Genomic DNA, 18,037 nt, shown 5'->3' on the forward strand with positions numbered 1-18,037 from the left:
AGGACAGCCAGGGCTATACAGAGAAACCCTGTCTCAAAAAACCAAGAAAAAAACCCAACAAATTATATGATTGAAATCAAACCTAGATAAGTTCCAATGATCTTGTGTTAAGAATGCATAAGAAGGTGCATAAAATCACCTGCATGCTCCATTTTCCATCCACCGGATTTCCTTCTCAATAGCTGGTACGATCACATTGGGAATATTTATGAAGGAATGCCACGTATTGATAATATTTGTCTTCATGGTTAGTTTAATATCTGAGAAGACACAAATCTTATTAATGAGAAGAACTTCTATGCTTACATATATAATCACATTTCGCACTACAGCGGCAATGCTGAGACACCAGAGCTCTACGGAGGAGGCGAAGTGTTCCAGCTGCAGTCCTTCAGCTGAGCCACGCTGGCCAACACCTCTGTTCTTTGGCACACGCACTCCTGGGGCTGAGCCTAGATAGACACAGCCTATCTCTTAAAGCCAGTCCCAGGACTCCTCACCCTTAACAGTGTTAATCACATCCTCTGGTCTCTGCTACCTAAGTATGCACACATTAACTCCCTCCCTCCTGTGCTAAATCACTGTTCACTCTATCCTCAAAGCTACACTCTAACCCTTGTAGAGTCCTTCGCGACAACGGAGGAGTGCTTGGTACATAATAGACATCTGAGAAGCAGTTACTCATCAAACAAGTCCTGTTTTGTTTTCTGTGGTGGGGACATGGTACTGCTGTCTCTTTGATATTAAGAATAGAACCAAGAGCCTCGTGCATGTTAGACATGTTCTCTACCACTGAGTTCTATTCCCAGCCCCACATCCTGGCCTTAACATTTGAAAAACTAGACTCACATAACTTTTCATCAGGAGTTACAAAAAAACTGGTGAATTTGCAATGACTTTCCAGATGTTAAATATGGTAGACAGCCCACAGCAGCCAGTCCTCTCTCCCTGGGGTGTTTTTGTGGTTCACAAAGACAGAATGAACTAGAAACATCTGCATTTTCCCCGATTCCTGGGTAGTTCATATTCTCAGTGTCACTGAGGATTAAACAGTCATATATGCATCTACGGTACTTGGAAAGCAGAGCCAAAATTAAAGACATTTTTCCACCTTGTTATGACATCCAGAAAGAAAAGACAAGGGACCAGTGACATTTCCTAGATCAGAAATCCCTGAGCAGTCAGTCAATTTCAGCTTCTCTGTGTCCTAAAACCATGGCATTAGGTTTACACTGGGGTGGGGGTAGGGGGGAATGGCAAGAATCGGGAGGCACTTGTCTCTGGCTACAGTAGAGATGGCTCCTTGGGCTCGGGCTCACAGTTTAGGGGACATGTTCCTGTCAGTGGAACAGCGTCAGTAGCAAGGTTCTCACTAACCTTTGAGGGGAGGGAGGAAGGATTTTCTCTGCAGGCCAGGTCTGGAATGCCATTTTGGGTCAGCATGCTTAGAACTCAGACTGGAGCCTGCTTCCCCAAACCTTGCAAGGACTGTTAGCTCCCGGTCCCTTAAATTAAAGCTAAGAAGAGGAGGAAGGGCAGGGAAGACCCACTGTGCCATCTCGTTTCTAAAACACGAACAAATTGTTCTCTTGACTGCCAGTACACAGAGTGCTGTAAAACTTTGTCAAAATGAGAGTGGGGAAGGAGAGACAGAGAGGAGGATGTCAAAGGAGAACAAGAAGAATGGTGGAGAAGTGAGAGAGGGAGAGACAGGCTGAGGCGTTGTCCAGACTCTATTATCTGGAGAATATATGAGAGTAATGCAGGGTCTGGGAAGAAGGCTCAGTAAATAGGTAAAGAACTTGCCAGGTTAGCATGAGGACCTGGGTTAGACTCCTGAATGTATGTAAATGCCAGGCAAGCTTAGCAACCTGCCTGAGATCTGATAACATGGAGACTAGGATCCCTCAACAAATGGCTAGCTAGACTGGCCAAATTAATAAATTCCAGGTTTAGAAGAGAGACTCTGCCTCAAAATATAAGGTGAAAGGGGATCAAGGAAGACACCTGACCTTGACCTATGGCCTCCACATGTATGTACACACACATACATGTACACATACATATCAACATACACATGCAAACACACACATACAGACCATATACACAGACATAATAAAATAGAACGTTAATGGCCAAGACTTTTCTGCTGCATTTTGAAAATGTACATAATAGCTTCTAGATCTTACTGCACGGTTTTATACTAGTCTAAACTTTCAAGACAATGAGAATACTGTCTCCTTAAATGAATCCATTGGTCATTTACTGGAAGACCAAAAGAATCACTACAAAGTACGTTCTGTGTTTACAAGCATGGGAAGAAATGTAAAGAAAGGTGAAGTTAGGCCAGCAGATGGCTCAATTGCAATGTGCTTTCTACGCAACTGTGAGGACCCAAGTTTCATCCCCAGAGTCCACATAATGCTGTATGTGTTGATGCTAGCCCATGATGCCAGTGCTGGCCAGGCAGAGACAGGAGGATCCCTGAATCGGCAAGCTCCAGATTCCATGAGCAGATAGTAACTGAGGAAGACACCAGTGTCAACCTCAGGCCTCCACACGCGCCTGCACTTGCACCTCCTGGGCACACACATGTACACGCATTTACACTAAGCACACACGCACAAGTAAAGATAGCAGTGATGCAGAAATGCCCTGCCTCCATTTTAGGAATGTCCTGTCATCTATAGAATTAATGTCTCTGGAAAGAAATCCTGTTAAGGTCTCTAAAGTCTGAGAACCTCGATCAGCGTTGAGCTTTCCTCTGTATTGCACATCTCACAGTGTAGTGAGTAGGCAGGTTTACCTTCATGGCCGTGCTGCTCCCATAACATAGTCTGTTTTAATATTAATTGTGTGTGTGTGTGTGTGTGTGTGTGTGTGTTTGAGTGTGCGTGTGTGCATACAATTTAGATGTAGGAGCATGCAGAGGTCAGAAATGGGTATAAAATCCCTTGGAACTAAAGTTACAGACTGTTGTGAGCCACCATTTGGATGCTGAATCCTGAACCCAGGACTTCTGCAGAGGCAACACGTTCTCTTAACGACTGACTGAGTCACCCCCAATCCCCTACACCAGGAATTCTTCATTGTTTTCCCCAAAAGAATCTGATTTGCCAAAAATCAATTGTCCATCCCCTCTGCGATGACATCAGTAATTTCTTGAGAGAAGAATTTATCACACATTTTTGTTCCCAGAATTCTTTGTGTCTTCCTCTTAATTCACATGTACTGAGGTCCCTTAGCTACGTGAGCTCTTTGGGAAAGCTTATTCAAAATTATCGAGCATAATATTTAGCATATTTTAGCAAGGCTTAAAAATGTAACTGGACACAATGCATAGTGGAGAGACCAACCCCAACAACTCCGTATAAATCACACAGCTCCTGTATCTTTGACTCAAAGGACATCACAGAAGAGGAAGAGAAAAGATTTTAAGAATACCAGAAAAATTGCTATGAGATAGTCTCTCCCAGAAATGGCTGCATAAACAAGGCTGAACAATAGCAACATCAGTGGACATGTTAACATGGAAAAGGGAGGTTCTCAAAGTGCACCCCCCAAGACAAACCACAGGCAACTATTGGCTGATGGGAGAAGGAGACTTGTCCTCTCCCAGGGATGAATGCTCTGCTTGGCTGCCCACTGAAAAGTGATCAGCCTTGAAGCAAAAATGGGCTTAGTAGGTCCTATTTATATATGCTTGCATGTGTGCATGTGGGTGCTATTGTTCTGGTCTTGATGAGTTGTAGGCCCTGAGTGTGGTACAGATTGGTAGCACTTGTGGCACTGATATAGGTCAAACAGGAACTGAAGCAGCTCCACCTACGGTAACTAACTGTTCCCGGAACAAGGCAAATCTTGTAGTGTCAGATCACAAGCAGGTAACTATGGACACAATATCTACACTCACCCTGGCACCAGACGGTTGCTATGGCAACAGATGACTCTTTCTAAGTATTATTCTCATTCTCCCTGACCACACAGGCAAACAAACCCAGGCTTAGCACAGAGCTGAGTTAGGAAGACTATGGTACCCAGACAAAGTCCAGGCGAGCAAGAGCCTTGACCTCACTTTCTAAGGTGTCGGAAACTGACCAGATAATATGCAGCATGGGGGAACTCTCAAAAAGAGAATTTAAAGTAATGATTTTAAGGAAACTCAGTGAATTTGAAGCAAACACTGAAAAATATTTCAATATGTTGAGAAAACTAAGAGATGGAAACAATTTTTAAAAAGCAAACTCTTGAGCTCCAAAATATGCTGGGTTAAATTAAAATTGTAACAGAAAGTACCCATAGGAGGTATGTTAGCTACTTTATCCATTGTTGTGATGAGATACTCAACAAAAAGCAGAGCGTAATATAAAGGGAGTAAGAGACAATACAATAATCGTTTTATGCAATACAGTAACCATTACACACAACACAACCATAACAGTTATAATACAAAAGAACAGGAGTTTACAAAACAATGATAATGGTAATGTAATAGACAATCCATGACAAATAACAGAGATATAGGGCATTAAATTGTATCCTTAAACCAGCAATCAACAAAGACATAGTGAAGGTGAAATTTACCTTAGACCCTAACTTTTAACTCTCATAGTATCTAAGGTGCTGTATAAGCTGCCAGTGGAGGCAAGTATTCAACACTACTCAGCTGTGAAGCCTATAGACCACAAGGACAGGCCCAGCTAGGTAGACCAGATGGTACAATAGTGGTGCTTTTATCTTGGGGTAACCAACAACTGTCTAATTGTGCCAAAAGTCCACCCAATAGGTAGATACTGTAGAACAACAAACCAAATCAAAGTCTCTAGAGAAGAAACTACTAGTGCCATTTCTTAAGCCAATATAATTTCTAACTATATTCTAAATACATATCCTTATACCCACAAATAAGTATGGCTTTTATCCCTCATTGAAGAAGCATTTTATTTTTCATGTTCCATTAAATATTATTGAATATCATTTTCAAGATAAACTATATAATGGAAACATTCATCTATACTAGCTCTTACATTGCTCCCTGAAAGCGCTCAAAACCTTAGATTTGGCATAAAATCTAAAATTCTGCTTAATAAACATATCAGTTTATTGTTAAGTATATACCGTAAGAAGATGTATGCATCTATATATACAATAATGAATGGTATGTGCAGATCTATATATTACTAAATGAATAAAAATATCTCAAATTGCATTATATTTTTAAAATTTATTTATTTTTTACTTATTCACTTTACATCCTGCTCACTGACCCCTTCCTGGTCCCCTCTCCCACCTTCCTTCCTCCATTCTCCCTCCCCTTCTGGCACTTCAAGTATCTATGAGTGTAGGCATAAAAAAGCATTTTAAATCATAGGTTCCAACCCCACTTGAGGGTAACACAACTGAATGTTGGGGTCACAACATCTTTGGTCACACTGAAAAGATTCTCAGTGTGACCAAGCGTTAGTTCCAAATCCAAAGCATAATGAGTGTGAGGTGTTTCTGGCAGCCCCGTTGCTTTGTGAAGCTTTACTGCAGCCTTGGTTCTTAATACACAGCGTATAGAGTCTGAGAGCCACATGTTATTAAATGGAAGCAGCAGTGCCAGGTTTGGAGTATTTCCCTCTGAGCGATTAGTCAAGGAGGCCCCCAAACAAAAGTTTTTTTGCCACTCTTCTTTGCCGATCACAAGAGCTAGACAGCAAAATCTTTTAGCTGAAGATAACACATTGGATTTGGACAGAAAGATCGTGGTGAAGTTAAGCTGGAAGCTCCCTCGCTAATCCCAGCTTTCACGGAATAGAAGTCGATGTGCTAGCAGCTTCATCCCTACCTATGGGCCTTACCTGGTACAATACCAAGTTCCCAGGCCCACTGGTATCAGTGCTTGTTCTGGATGTAACTGCCTTCATTCTGATTGGATATGAAGCCCACTCTATAGGAAGGGAGCTCATGCCTAGTGCTGTGGATCTGTCCATAAGCCCATGTCTAGGGAGACTATAGACCCTAAGGGTAAACCTACCGATGCAGTTTTGCCCTATGGATATGTCATTAAACAGCCTCCTACAATGATAGAGATTTGTCGGGGACCCTTCTCTTTTCAGTGAACAGTGGTTAATGCAGAGGCGCATGGTTGGTTAAGGCTGGCAATCCATGACTGCTGACTGCCCAGCCTGTAACTGGACATCAATACCACCCTTTCGGTTACAAGAAAAACTTTGGAAGCTATATAGATATACAGAAAACAAACAACTTACTTTTGGAAGTCAATAGCTGAATGAAAAAAAATTAGTAAGAAATTTTCATTTTTCCTGAAACAAAGGCAGCATAGCATCTTGAATTCTGTGGGATACAGAGAAGGGAAAACTAAAAGCAGAGCTTATGCAGTCAGTGAACATCAGAGAGTCAGGAAGTCCTTCAGTGTACAACTGTTCACTACAAAGGTTCTCAACCTGTGGGGGTTACAATAACCCTTTCACGGACGTCACTTAAGACCATCAGAAAACACAGATGTTTACATAATTCATGACTGTAGCAAACTTACAGTTATGATATAGCAACAAGAATCATTTTAGGGGGCTGGTGAGATGGCTCAGCAGGTAAGAGCACCCGACTGTTCTTCTGAAGGTCCTGAGTTCAAATCCCAGCAACCACATGGTGGCTCACAACCATCCATAACAAGATCTGACTCCCTCTTCTGGAGTGTCTGAAGACAGCTACAGTGTACTTACATATAATAAAAAATAAATAAATAAATCTTAAAAAGAACAAAAAAAAAAACACATTTAAAAAATCATTTTAGGGTCGAGGTCGCACAACAGGAGGGACTGTATTAAAGGGTGACAGCACTGGGAAGCGTGAGAATCGCTGCACTAGAGGAATCCCTCGCTCCTCCCACTGTTCTCAAGGAGCTAAACAAATTCAAGTACAAGACAAATTCAAACTTAATAAAAGGAAAGAAATAACTAAGGCCAAAGCCAGAAGAAAAGAAATAGAGACTGAAAGTTACAGAAGACAACAAAAGAGCTTGTTCTTTGAAAAAAAGAAGCAAACCTGATAAGCAAAAGGATGACTAAATCTACTGAATGAAATCAAATATTAACAAAAGAGAGACATTACAACTGATAATATAGAATGCAAAAGATATAACAGATTATTACAAAAAAAGACCAAACAAACCACATAGCAACAAATACGATAGCCTAGAAGCGGGAGAAATTCATAGATGCACACATTTCATCAAGATTAAGTCATGAAGAAACAGAAAACCTAAACATATCACTATCAAGTACTGATGTGCAATCAAAAATAAAAAGACTCCCATCAGAGAAAAGCCTAGAGCCAATGAATAAGATCAATGATTTAATGAAAAAATGGTGTCAGGTTTCTTTAAGTTATTCAAAAACAAAAGAGGAAGGAATTTTCCCAAACACTTTCTAGACGGCTAGAATTACCTTGTTTTATCCTTGTTCCTAACAAGGATAAAAGTCATATGAGCATCTTAGTAGATGCACAGGAGGCATTTTTGAAAAGTCAACATCCATGATAAAAAATCTCTGAACAAATTAGGTAGGATCAGTCAGTGTCTAGAGGTGAGCAGAATGAAAAACGGCCATTCTAATAATAATGAAGAGGAATAAAAACTCTCTTATTTGCAAATGACAAAAAGTATATAGAAAGAAGTCTAAAGAACCTCCAAAAATAGAACAAATTAATAAATGTAACATTTTAAATAATAAACTTATCACTATAAAAGCTATAGTTTATACCTAGGTACTAGAAAAACACACACAGACATAGGCACACACACACACACACACACACACACACACAGACATAGGCACACACACACACACACACACACACACATACATCTCATCTCATCTCATCTCATCTGACCAATGTCAAGCTGTTTTCAAACCTCCCTCATTCATCAGTAGGTTATGAGATCAACAGAGGAACAGTGAAAGCAAATGGAAAACGAGGGGCCCACGTAGGTAAGGATTTCCCAGTGGAAACGGGCACTCATAACTAAAAGGTGTAAGGGGGAGACCCACCTGGATCATAGGAGTTAGTCTGATTTAGTGTCCACACCCAGAGAGGTCCTGAAGAACAGGATGTGAAAGTTAGGGCAATTTGTAGAGATAGGGCTCATTTTTCTTCCCAAAGGAAATGAGGAATCTGAAGTGTAGCGGGATTTTTTTTCCCTGTCCAATTGGTTTAATTATTTATACAACAAGGAGCCTGTGATTGGACAGGGAAAAGGGAGGCAGAGCGAGGAGTGGCAGAGACAGAGATGGAGGAGACAGGAAGAGAGGAGGAAACAAGATGAATGATGAACAGGATGATTCAGATTTGGTGTGACTTTAAGTAGCCACAGGTAGCTATGATATCATATAGGGATAGAGTAATTGGGGTAACTTGTCTAATTGAGGTGGGCAGCTTATACCATTATCTATTGGCCCCGAATTTATTGTGTGGACATCTTGTGAATTGAGAATATATTGATATATAAATCTGACTGATTAATTATAAGCTTCTAGAGTTTTGATTTTACATCTAACTGTGAGGTGGGTGGTCATTGCTTGGGGCTGGTGTGGCAATGACCTGTCTAGGGAAATTAGTGAGTTGGGTGGAGACGTCTCGGAGCCCCAGGCCAGAGCATCTACTGAGATGAGAACACCCTGCTAAAGCCATGTGGTCTGCCCATGTCAGGTGTAGTGTGGGAACTCGCAGTTCTTTTTTAAAATATTTCCCATGACACTGAAGATTTTAAAGAAGAGAATGGAGTCACCTACAGGAATTTTAGAAAGGCCAATCTGGTAGCTGTGTACAGGATGAAGTAGATTATTTGCACCATTAATTCTTGCTACAGAATCTCAACTTGATCTCTGATATTGGTTATCAATCCTCTTCCTACACGTATAGAAGTTATTTGAAAACTCCTACATTCATCCCAGACTCCACTTCTAACTTCCATTCTCAAGAAATCATTCAACTTGAGCCACACTGGTTCCTTCACTGATGAAGTAGTCGGGTCTTAGTAATTGGTCAGAACTCTGTAAAACTCAGTACAGTGGTTTATACAGGAACATAGTGATGTCACTGACTCAGAGATGTGGAGGATAAGACATTATTAGGAAATGGTCGTAGCTAGCTTTCTATTGCTGTGATAGAACATCATGAACAAGAGCATCTTAGGGAGGAACGATTTCATTTCATCCTGTAGCTCGCAGTCTCATCATCCCAGAAAGTCAGGCCTAGAACTCACTTCAGGACTGGTACATGGGGGGAGTACATGGCTTGCTCTTATGGCTTGCTCAGGCTGCTTTCTTCAGCACCTAGGATGACCACCAGCTCAGGGGTGGTGCTGCCTACAGGGAGCTGGGCTCTCCCACATCAATCAGCAATTCAAAAATTGGGCAACATATATTGCCACACCCAACTGATGGGTGTGATCAATTCCTTAGTTAAGATTTACTCTTCTTAGATATAGTGAGATTTGTGTCAATTTGACAAAAAACAACCATCAACAGGTCACAATGCAGGAACGATGATTTAATCTGAAGCACACAGATTGTACAAGGCCAGTCCACAGTGAAGGCCCATCCAGGCCACTCAATCCCCTGACTCACCACCTGCCTCTTGCCCCACACACACTGAGCTCCTGCTGGAATGCTGCAGTGGATGACCCAGAGGCCACACGGACATAACTGGTGAAGGCAGCATTCATCTCCAGAGAGCACACTTGGAAATAGTGAAGCAACACAGAGGAGCAAAAGCATCATGCCCACACAGAAATGGGTCAGTCCAGAGATGTGATATGAGCAAAGAAGAGATCCACTCTCTCCTCTTCAGGAAACCTGAGGAAAAATTCCATGAAAGGACAAAATCTGGGGCATTCTCAGACAAAACCTTGAACGCTGATCCAAACAGAATTCTAGGTATGAGCCTTAGTAGGTACAAAAACAACTGTATAAGAAAATAAAACAATATGCATTCAGAAACCACACCGATAATGGAAAGTAGTATATGGTATATGGGAGGAGAGGGAGAGAGGGGGGAAGAGAGAGAGAGAGAGAGAGAGAGAGAGAGAGAGATGGGGAGAGAGAGAGAGAGAGAGAGAGAGAGAGAGAGAGAGAGAGAGAGAGAGAGAGAGAGAGAGAGAGGGAGAGAGACAGAGACAGAGACAGAGACAGAGACAGAGAGACAGAAAGACAGGGACAAAGAGGACACACAGAAAGAGACAGACAGACAGACAGACAGAGGTGAGAGAGAATATAACTGATATATTGAGTTGCCTATTTTCTGAAGGAAGGTGAGGGTTGGCTATTTATTTCTAAGTGAGACACTGCCCATTTTACAATATAATGGTAACTTGGGGAGAGACGAAAGTATACAAGAGATTCCTTCCATAGGTGACAGGAGATGGCCAGAACAGTAAGCAATGGAAGGATTATAAGATATCAGTAGGCACCAAGTGATACAGTGGTATGGCAGGCAGTGACGGGATGCTATGGCCTTGGTCCCACAGCACTCTAGTTCCAATAGGAAAGTTCAGGAAAAGACAGGTGTTGGGGAAATCCTAGGTTGCACATCAGCTTAGATTGGGGCTAGGCAGGGTGGCCGGAGCCAAATACAATCATGCAAGTGGAATAAGGAGCTTGTGTGATACTTAAAGGAGAAAAGGCGTGTTCTAGGCTTTGAGAAAACAATGCTAGAAAATGATAGAAAACATGACAGAAAAATAGAAGTCAAGGGGACAACTCTATCAACAGGTGTGATGGACAAGATTCATGAGAAGAACAGAGCTGCAAGAGGGAAGCTGGGCATCCAGGATGCCTTTGAGTGTGGGAAGCATCTCTGAGTCAAGGGCTTGCATGACCATGGCAGAAATGAAAGACGGCGGTCCCCAGAGTGCAGAAAGACAATAACATCCTGCTCAGCTGTTGAGAATACTATAATGACAGGGACACTCTGCTGCAAGGAGATGGGTGTCCCTTGTGTCTAATAATTTGATGAACATGGAGCATCACCAGGGAGCTCATAGGATACACAAGACAAGGAGCAGAAGAAGATCAGATCCCCATAGGAGAAGATGAGGGTGTAACTGTAATTTTGCTGCCATTATGATTATAATGTAAATATCTGATATGCAACCCCCAAAAGAGTCACAAACCACAGGTTGAAAACTATTACCATAGCCCATCTGAAGGTTGAAAGCTACACTTATCTGTGGATATAAGTTTAAGTACTTTGAATGCAGTTAGAAGTTACAGATTGCAATCCCACAGTCACACCTGTGACCCATAATTGTTTCTGTCTGAAAGAATTACAGGGGTGGAAACGGAGAGGAACATGAGGAAAAGAAAGTCCAATGACAGGCCCAAAGTGAGATCCATCTCAAGGGGAGGTCCCAAGGCCTGACACTATTACTGAGGCTATGGAGTGCTCACAAAAAAAAGGGGTCTATCATGACTATCCTCCAAAAGACCCAACGAGCAGCTGAAAGAGTCTGATGCAGATATTTGCACCCAACCAATGGACAGAAGCTGCTGACCCCTACTGTTGAATTAGGAAAGGCTGAAAGCCGCTGAGGAGAAGGGTGATTCTGTAGGAGGATCAGCAGTCTTAATTAACCTGGACCCCTGAGATCTTTCAAACACTGGACCACCAAACAGACAGCATACACCAGCTGATATGAGGCCCCCAACACACACACAGTGGAGGACTTCCAGGTTTGTGCTCATTCAGAGATGATTCACCTAACCCTCAAGAGACTGGAGGCCCCAGGGAGTTTGGGGGTCAGGTGGGAGATGGGGTGGGCTGGGGAGGAGGTGTGGGATATGGAGCAGTTGGAGGTGGATGGGGAGGGGTGGGGAATGAAATCTGCAGTATAAAAAATGAATTACAAATCAAATTAAATTAAAAAAAAAAAAAAGAAGTTACACTTAAGCCAGACACAGTGGCACATAACTTTAATCCCAGCACTAAGGGAGAAGAGGTAGGTTGATCTCTGTGAGTTCAAGATTAGCCTGGTCTACAAAGCAGGTTCCAGGACAGACAAGGGGCCATTATGCAGAGAAACCCTGTCTCAAAAACAAACAAACAAACAAACAAAAGAAATTGCCCTGGTTTAGGCTAGTGGCATGAGTAGGTTCCCCTCTAGGGCCCATGACCTCCCTAGCCCCAGAGAGTTGGTTAGGATTCCTTCCTCAGGCCCGAATTACCCCTACTTAGTAGTCCATGAGTCCAGTTAGACACCCGTTGGTTAGCTCCAAAGTAAAGTGCAATAGTGGCACTTTCTCCTTTTCATTTAATCCAGGGGCTAAGTTCGGGGAATAGTGTGGTCCCCTGGCAAAGCAGGGCTTCTCATCTCAATTAAAGATCCCACAGACATGCCCTAGGGCTTGCTTCCTAGGTGGTTCTAGGTCCACAACATAGCAGTCAATTTAGCCCACCATACACTTTCACCTACAAGCCTTAACCACTCAGTTCCTGCAGCACATCCGTTCATTCACCCATTCTGCATACTGCAAGGACCTCCTTTCTCCCCGCCTCTCCTCACACACACTCTGTGCCTTTACTCTGCAGGCTTAATAAAGCGAGGATGGCTTCTCTTTGACCCTTTCCTTCTCTATCATCAAGTCTCAACACAGTCAGCTCCTACAAGAATTTTGCCTCAACTTCCACATTCTCATTTGAACTTCCATTTTAACCTGTTGGGTTTTTTTTGTTTTGTTTTTTTTTTTTTTACAAACTCGTTGCCTAAGCTTGTAAAGTTGTTTATTCCAGCTCAATCTCATGTTCCCCCAGTCAGTCTACAAACTACTCCCTAATTAATCTTCTTTTTTATTATTTATTTTTATCTATGGGTGTGCATGCACGTGCATTGGTGTGTGTGTGTGTGTGTGTGTGTGTGTGTGTGTGTGTGTGTGTGTGTAGTTCCAGTCCTACTCTTGTCTTCTCTCTTACCATCCTCCTAGATGCAGCCACTACTATAAATTGCCTGTTTCCCAGTCTCTCGGACTTTTTAAACATCTACATAAGCAACCACGCTATCTTTTTCTCTACATAATTCTGCAACTTGCCTTTTTTTCTATTCGAAGTTGTACTTTGAAAATAACCTATGCCAATAGAAACAGGGCTGTTAAGTTTCATAATATACTATGTTTATGTTGTAGCTTACCAGAACTGCATATTTTGTTTCCTTTTCTATTTTGACTACTAATGAAAATTTGTTTTCAATTACTTTTACTATTATGATTTTTGCTATGTAAATAATTTGCTGCATGTCTGGCTGTGATAAGTATCCTTTCGTGTGTCTCCATAGACACATCTTTGAGGAAGCTTCTAACATCTAAGTCCAGGAACAGAATTGCTCATTCTAGCTCTGTTTATTGGCTTCCATGATGGCTGTCCCATTAGACATTTGGCTAGCCCAATACAAACTTGCCACTTTCTTTTCACCAGTCAAATTTAGTTTTTCCTCCATCTGATAAGAGAAAGTTTTGATAGTGAGGCGTTTGATTGTATGCACTAATAGAGTGGAACAAGCTCTCGTGCTTATGAGAGCTTAGGTTGTTTTATGTTAACTATATATTTATGCCCTTGGTCTACTGTTTTGGTTGGATTTTCTCTCACATTACTTCAAGAACATTTTAAAATAGGAATAAATACACTATAGGGTAGAAAAAAAGCAGAATTTAAAGTCATATTTGCAGGAATAGCACTTTATTAAAACAATATACATGGCCACAGAGAGGATGAACATTTCAATGTTAACTCGCATTGCGTTAAGTCATAGAATCCTCGGGAGTTTTCCTGTGTTGCTCATGTTTGTCCACACTGTACCCTAGTTGCACTGGTGGCACAGTGGCAAGCATAGCTGCCTTCCATATTGCATTTAAATTTATTTCTGTTTGATGGGGGAACTATTTCACAAATGAGATTCTGCTTAACAGCCAATGGCCTTTGTATAAGCACCTTTATTTTGAGATTTTCTTTACATATGCGTGTATATGCATATTGGTGCACTGTGTGCATGCAGAGGCCAGAAGAAGGCGTCATATTCCCTTGAACTGGAGGTACAGATGCTTGTGAGTCACCATTTTGGCCCTGGGACTCAAACCTGGCTCTTCTGGAAGAGCGGCCAACGCTCTTCACCTCTGAGCGACCCTTCCGACCCTGCACGTTCACTCAAAATAATGTTTGTATCTTTACTAATGCAAAAGACATTAGTTGGCCGAAGAGAGTGAAGTTCCACTGAGAAAAGAATATGTCCTGGCAGAAAAAATACCTGACAGCCAACCAGGTATGGCTTCCAGTCTTGCCCTTCTCGGTATTTAATGGCAGGGCTGTTTGCTTCTTACTGCCACCATATCAAGATGTCATTGCCATCTAGACCGAGAGCAGGTTTTGCCTGCTCCACGGCAGGGAGGAATGTACGATCTGAAATAGTCATCACCTCCTTATCAAGGATGTGGTCTCTAACCACCGGCTTCAGAAAAATTACTATGAAGCCTCAACTGAGATCTTTCCGATATCAACCTCTGGGCTCCTCCTTTTCTGAAATCCAAGTTCAGAGACTGAGATAAACACACAGACCGTGCTAAGCCAGATGCGGTGGCCCACACCTATACTCCTAGCACGCAGGAGGCCGGGGCAGAAGAGTGACAAGTGGATTCAAAGCCAGCCTGGCCTCGAAAGTGAGACCCTGCCTCAAAAGGAAAGGCTGGCATAGTGAAAATAATCCTCTGATCTTCCCCGTGCCTCATCACTCTGGGAAGTCAAAGCTGTCAAGGGAACTACTAAAGAAATAATGGATATCATCCCGGGAGCAGACGCAGGCTGTGATTCCCGTGAAGAATCATTACAGAGTGGACACCGCATGGTTGGTAGGCATGCCTCTCAAAAACAGATGGGTTGCCAACGCGCTAAGCCAAGAAACCCTCAATACTTTCTTTGGAAGAAACAGTTTTTACCAAGGGAATTATTATCACAATCATTATCAAACTCTTCACAGTCCACAGAAAAGGTATAAAGTATCCGCCGCAACACAAAAATCTCAGTCAAGAGTGGAATTGATCAAAATCATAATAGATTCTGTCTCCCCCTGATCCTTTTTTAAGCCAGCATATATAATAAAAACAAACGTATACAACTATTAAGTATCAGAGAAAAATAATCATAATACATTTTAATATTTAGTGTGTTTTTTTTATATAAAACATGTTAGACATTCTTCTGTTACTATAACAAATAATACCTGAGACAAACAACTTATAGGAGAAAAGGTGTGCCTTGGCTCATGGCTCCAGTTCATGACCAGGTTGAGGTAATGCTTTTAGTTCTCTGGTGAGAGTAACAAATGGTAAAATTCAGGAGCTCACAGCCACGCAAAATTATTCACCTCAGGCCAAGAACCATAGAAAAGCAGTCAGAATTGATAATTTCCTTCATGAACACTCCAGTGACCTAAAACCTCCCCACTCGGTCTCATTTCTTAAATGTTCCACTAGCTCCTACCAGTCCCACCTGTGGGTTCCATCCTTCAACACATGCACCTTGAAGCGTACCTAATACCTAAACCATAGCACATAAACTATGCCCTGGAGTGTCACAAGCTCTTACATCACCAAAAAGGTTTTCTTCAACATCAGTTTGTTTTTCTGATCACGAGTAAGCACACAGACTACACAAAGCCTGGAGACCATCTCCCCGCTCCACCTCCACAAAAAGAGAAAGAATCCAGAACCTGCAATACTTGCTCCTTGACCTCCACAGTCAAGAGACCACACTTCCACTGCTTAGAAATAACTCAGTCTGTGGTTGTCGTAGCAGCTGAAACACAGAGGCGAGCCCTAGGTACCCACTTCCTGTTAAACACACACATATCTGTGTTCACAGGCAAATGGCCCCTTGTCTCGGTATTCTGTAAAGTTCCCAGGAGTGGGGAGTTTGCTTTCTTTTCCTCCCTTTATCACGATCCCATTGTATACGACTAATAAACCTGAGTAAACACTTCAGTCAAACACTTAGGGTTCAGCATAGGAAGTCCCCTGGCCACTAATTGCAGGTTTTATCCATCACAGTAAGTAGTCGACACTGTGTGTAACAGTTTGTCTTCTTGTGTAAGTCTATACCTTATCCCCAAATGATTGCATTAAAAATATTTGTAATTTTGTTGAAAATAACCTGCAGATGGTATACAACCTAACCTGTACCTCCTTAACAGCTTTTGGGTTGGTTTTGGTTTGGTTGTTTTGGTTGGTTGGTTAGTTGTTTTGTTTTGTTTTTCCCTTCTTGGCCTTCATTGACTATTTGCTGTCTCAAAGCAACACTGTATAACACTGTGTAGTAAAAGGAAAGAAGGAGAAGGGGATGAAACACTGGAGGGCCAGTGGGGTAGCGCAGAGGTCAAGGTACTTGCTACTAAGCCTGACTCCCTATGCTCAGTCTGCAGGACTCATATAAAGGTGGAAAGAGAGAACACAGTCCACACCATACACATATTAATAACAATAAACATCTTTTTTACTGTGTTCTTCTTTTTAAGTTTTATTTATTATTATATGCAAGCACACTGTAGCTGTCTTCAGACACACCAGAAGAGGGCATCAGATCTCATTAGGATGGTGTGAGCCACCGTGTGGTTGCTGGGATTTGAACTTACGACCTTCGGAAGAGCAGTCAGTGTTCTTAATCACTGAGCCACTTCTCCAGCCCCAACAATAAACTTTTTAAAGAAAGAAAGAAAAACCAAATCCGACAGTATAGCATATACATAGGCCAGTACTGTTAATGTTGGGAGGATCACAAAAATCACCCCAAATTCAGGAGTTTGGTGCACAATAAAGGCAATGACATTTTTGGAAGAAGAAACAGCTTGGAGCAAAACCAAAATAAAAACGGTAGCTAGTGAGGAAAAGGCCCAGTGTCTCTTCCTCACACCCTTCCCTGCACCCCCCCTCTCTCTGTTGCTCTCTCGCTCTCTCCTTTGTGTGTTGTGTATGTGTGTGTGCAATTTTGAATCAGGGTTTCACTCTGTAGTCCGGGCTAGACTGGAACTTACCATGATGCCCAGGCTGGCCTTGAATTGTGGTAATCTTCCTGCCTCAGTCTCCCGAGTGCTGGGATTACAAGCCTGTGTTCTCTCCTGGGCTTCTATATCTTAATGACTGCTTTCAGGAAGTGAGTAGTAGTGTGCTTTTACATTTCCTGGGTGGAAGCACTGACCCCTGGTATCCACGGACTGGGAGACAGAGCCTTTGAGGTTGTGATGAGTTAAAAGGAAGACAGGTTGGCTCGATCTAATCTAAAAGGTGTTGTCAGATGAAGTAAAGAGTTCTCAGACATGTGAGAGGAATGATGCCAGGCAGAAAGAGCCACAAAGCGGCTACCGCCAATCAAAGACCACAGCATCACAAGAGCCCAAACTGCAGACCCCTTGATCTCAGGTACTCAGCCTCCAGAACCTTGAGATGATGAGTTGTGTCAGCTGCCCAGGCTGTGGGCCTCACTTCTTCCTAAAGTCACCTGAGCATTATTTATAGTGCCCACTAGAATGGAAACAGAGGTGCACTGCAGTGTCGATGACATAATGACCAAAATATCTATGTGTTCAACACAGACACAAATTCTGAATACTTTTGCTCTGCAGCTGGTTGGTTTGGGGTCCCTCAAGTAGACCGATACAGTCAGATGTAGGACTCCAGGTATTGCTGTCTCCTCCTCTGCATCATAGACAGGAGAAGTTACCATCAATGTGGCCCTTCTCTGTGAGCTTCTCTCCCACCAGACTTGACAACAATTGCCAGTGAGCTCCTGTTTTTATGTTGTCTGTCTGTCTGTTTGTTTGTTTCTTTGGAGTGTTTGATTTTTGTCTCTATAACAGTGACTATCGGCCTTCCTAACTCTTATGTTAACTCATGTGACCATTCAGTTTGTTGTGGTGACCCCTCAGCCATAAAATTACTTTCGTTGCCACTTCATAACTTTTGCTGCTGTTATGAATCGTAACATAAATGTATGGAAGGCA

General features: G+C 42.3%; 1 protein-coding gene across 1 annotated transcript in view; it reads right to left on the reverse strand.

Annotated features, from left to right (window-relative positions):
- The window catches only part of Cnga1 (cyclic nucleotide gated channel alpha 1), a 37,418-nt gene that overhangs the window by 14,945 nt on the left and 4,436 nt on the right, over window positions 1-18,037 (reverse strand). Inside the window, exon 2 of the mRNA XM_021211044.1 lies at window positions 140-260. Coding sequence (XP_021066703.1) covers window positions 140-246 — 107 coding nt within the window. The 5' untranslated portion in view covers window positions 247-260. The remainder of the gene's footprint in view (window positions 1-139; window positions 261-18,037) is intronic.

This window comes from Mus pahari, chromosome 13 (assembly GCF_900095145.1).
Source record: "Mus pahari chromosome 13, PAHARI_EIJ_v1.1, whole genome shotgun sequence".
In the NCBI taxonomy this organism is placed as follows: domain Eukaryota; kingdom Metazoa; phylum Chordata; class Mammalia; order Rodentia; family Muridae; genus Mus; species Mus pahari.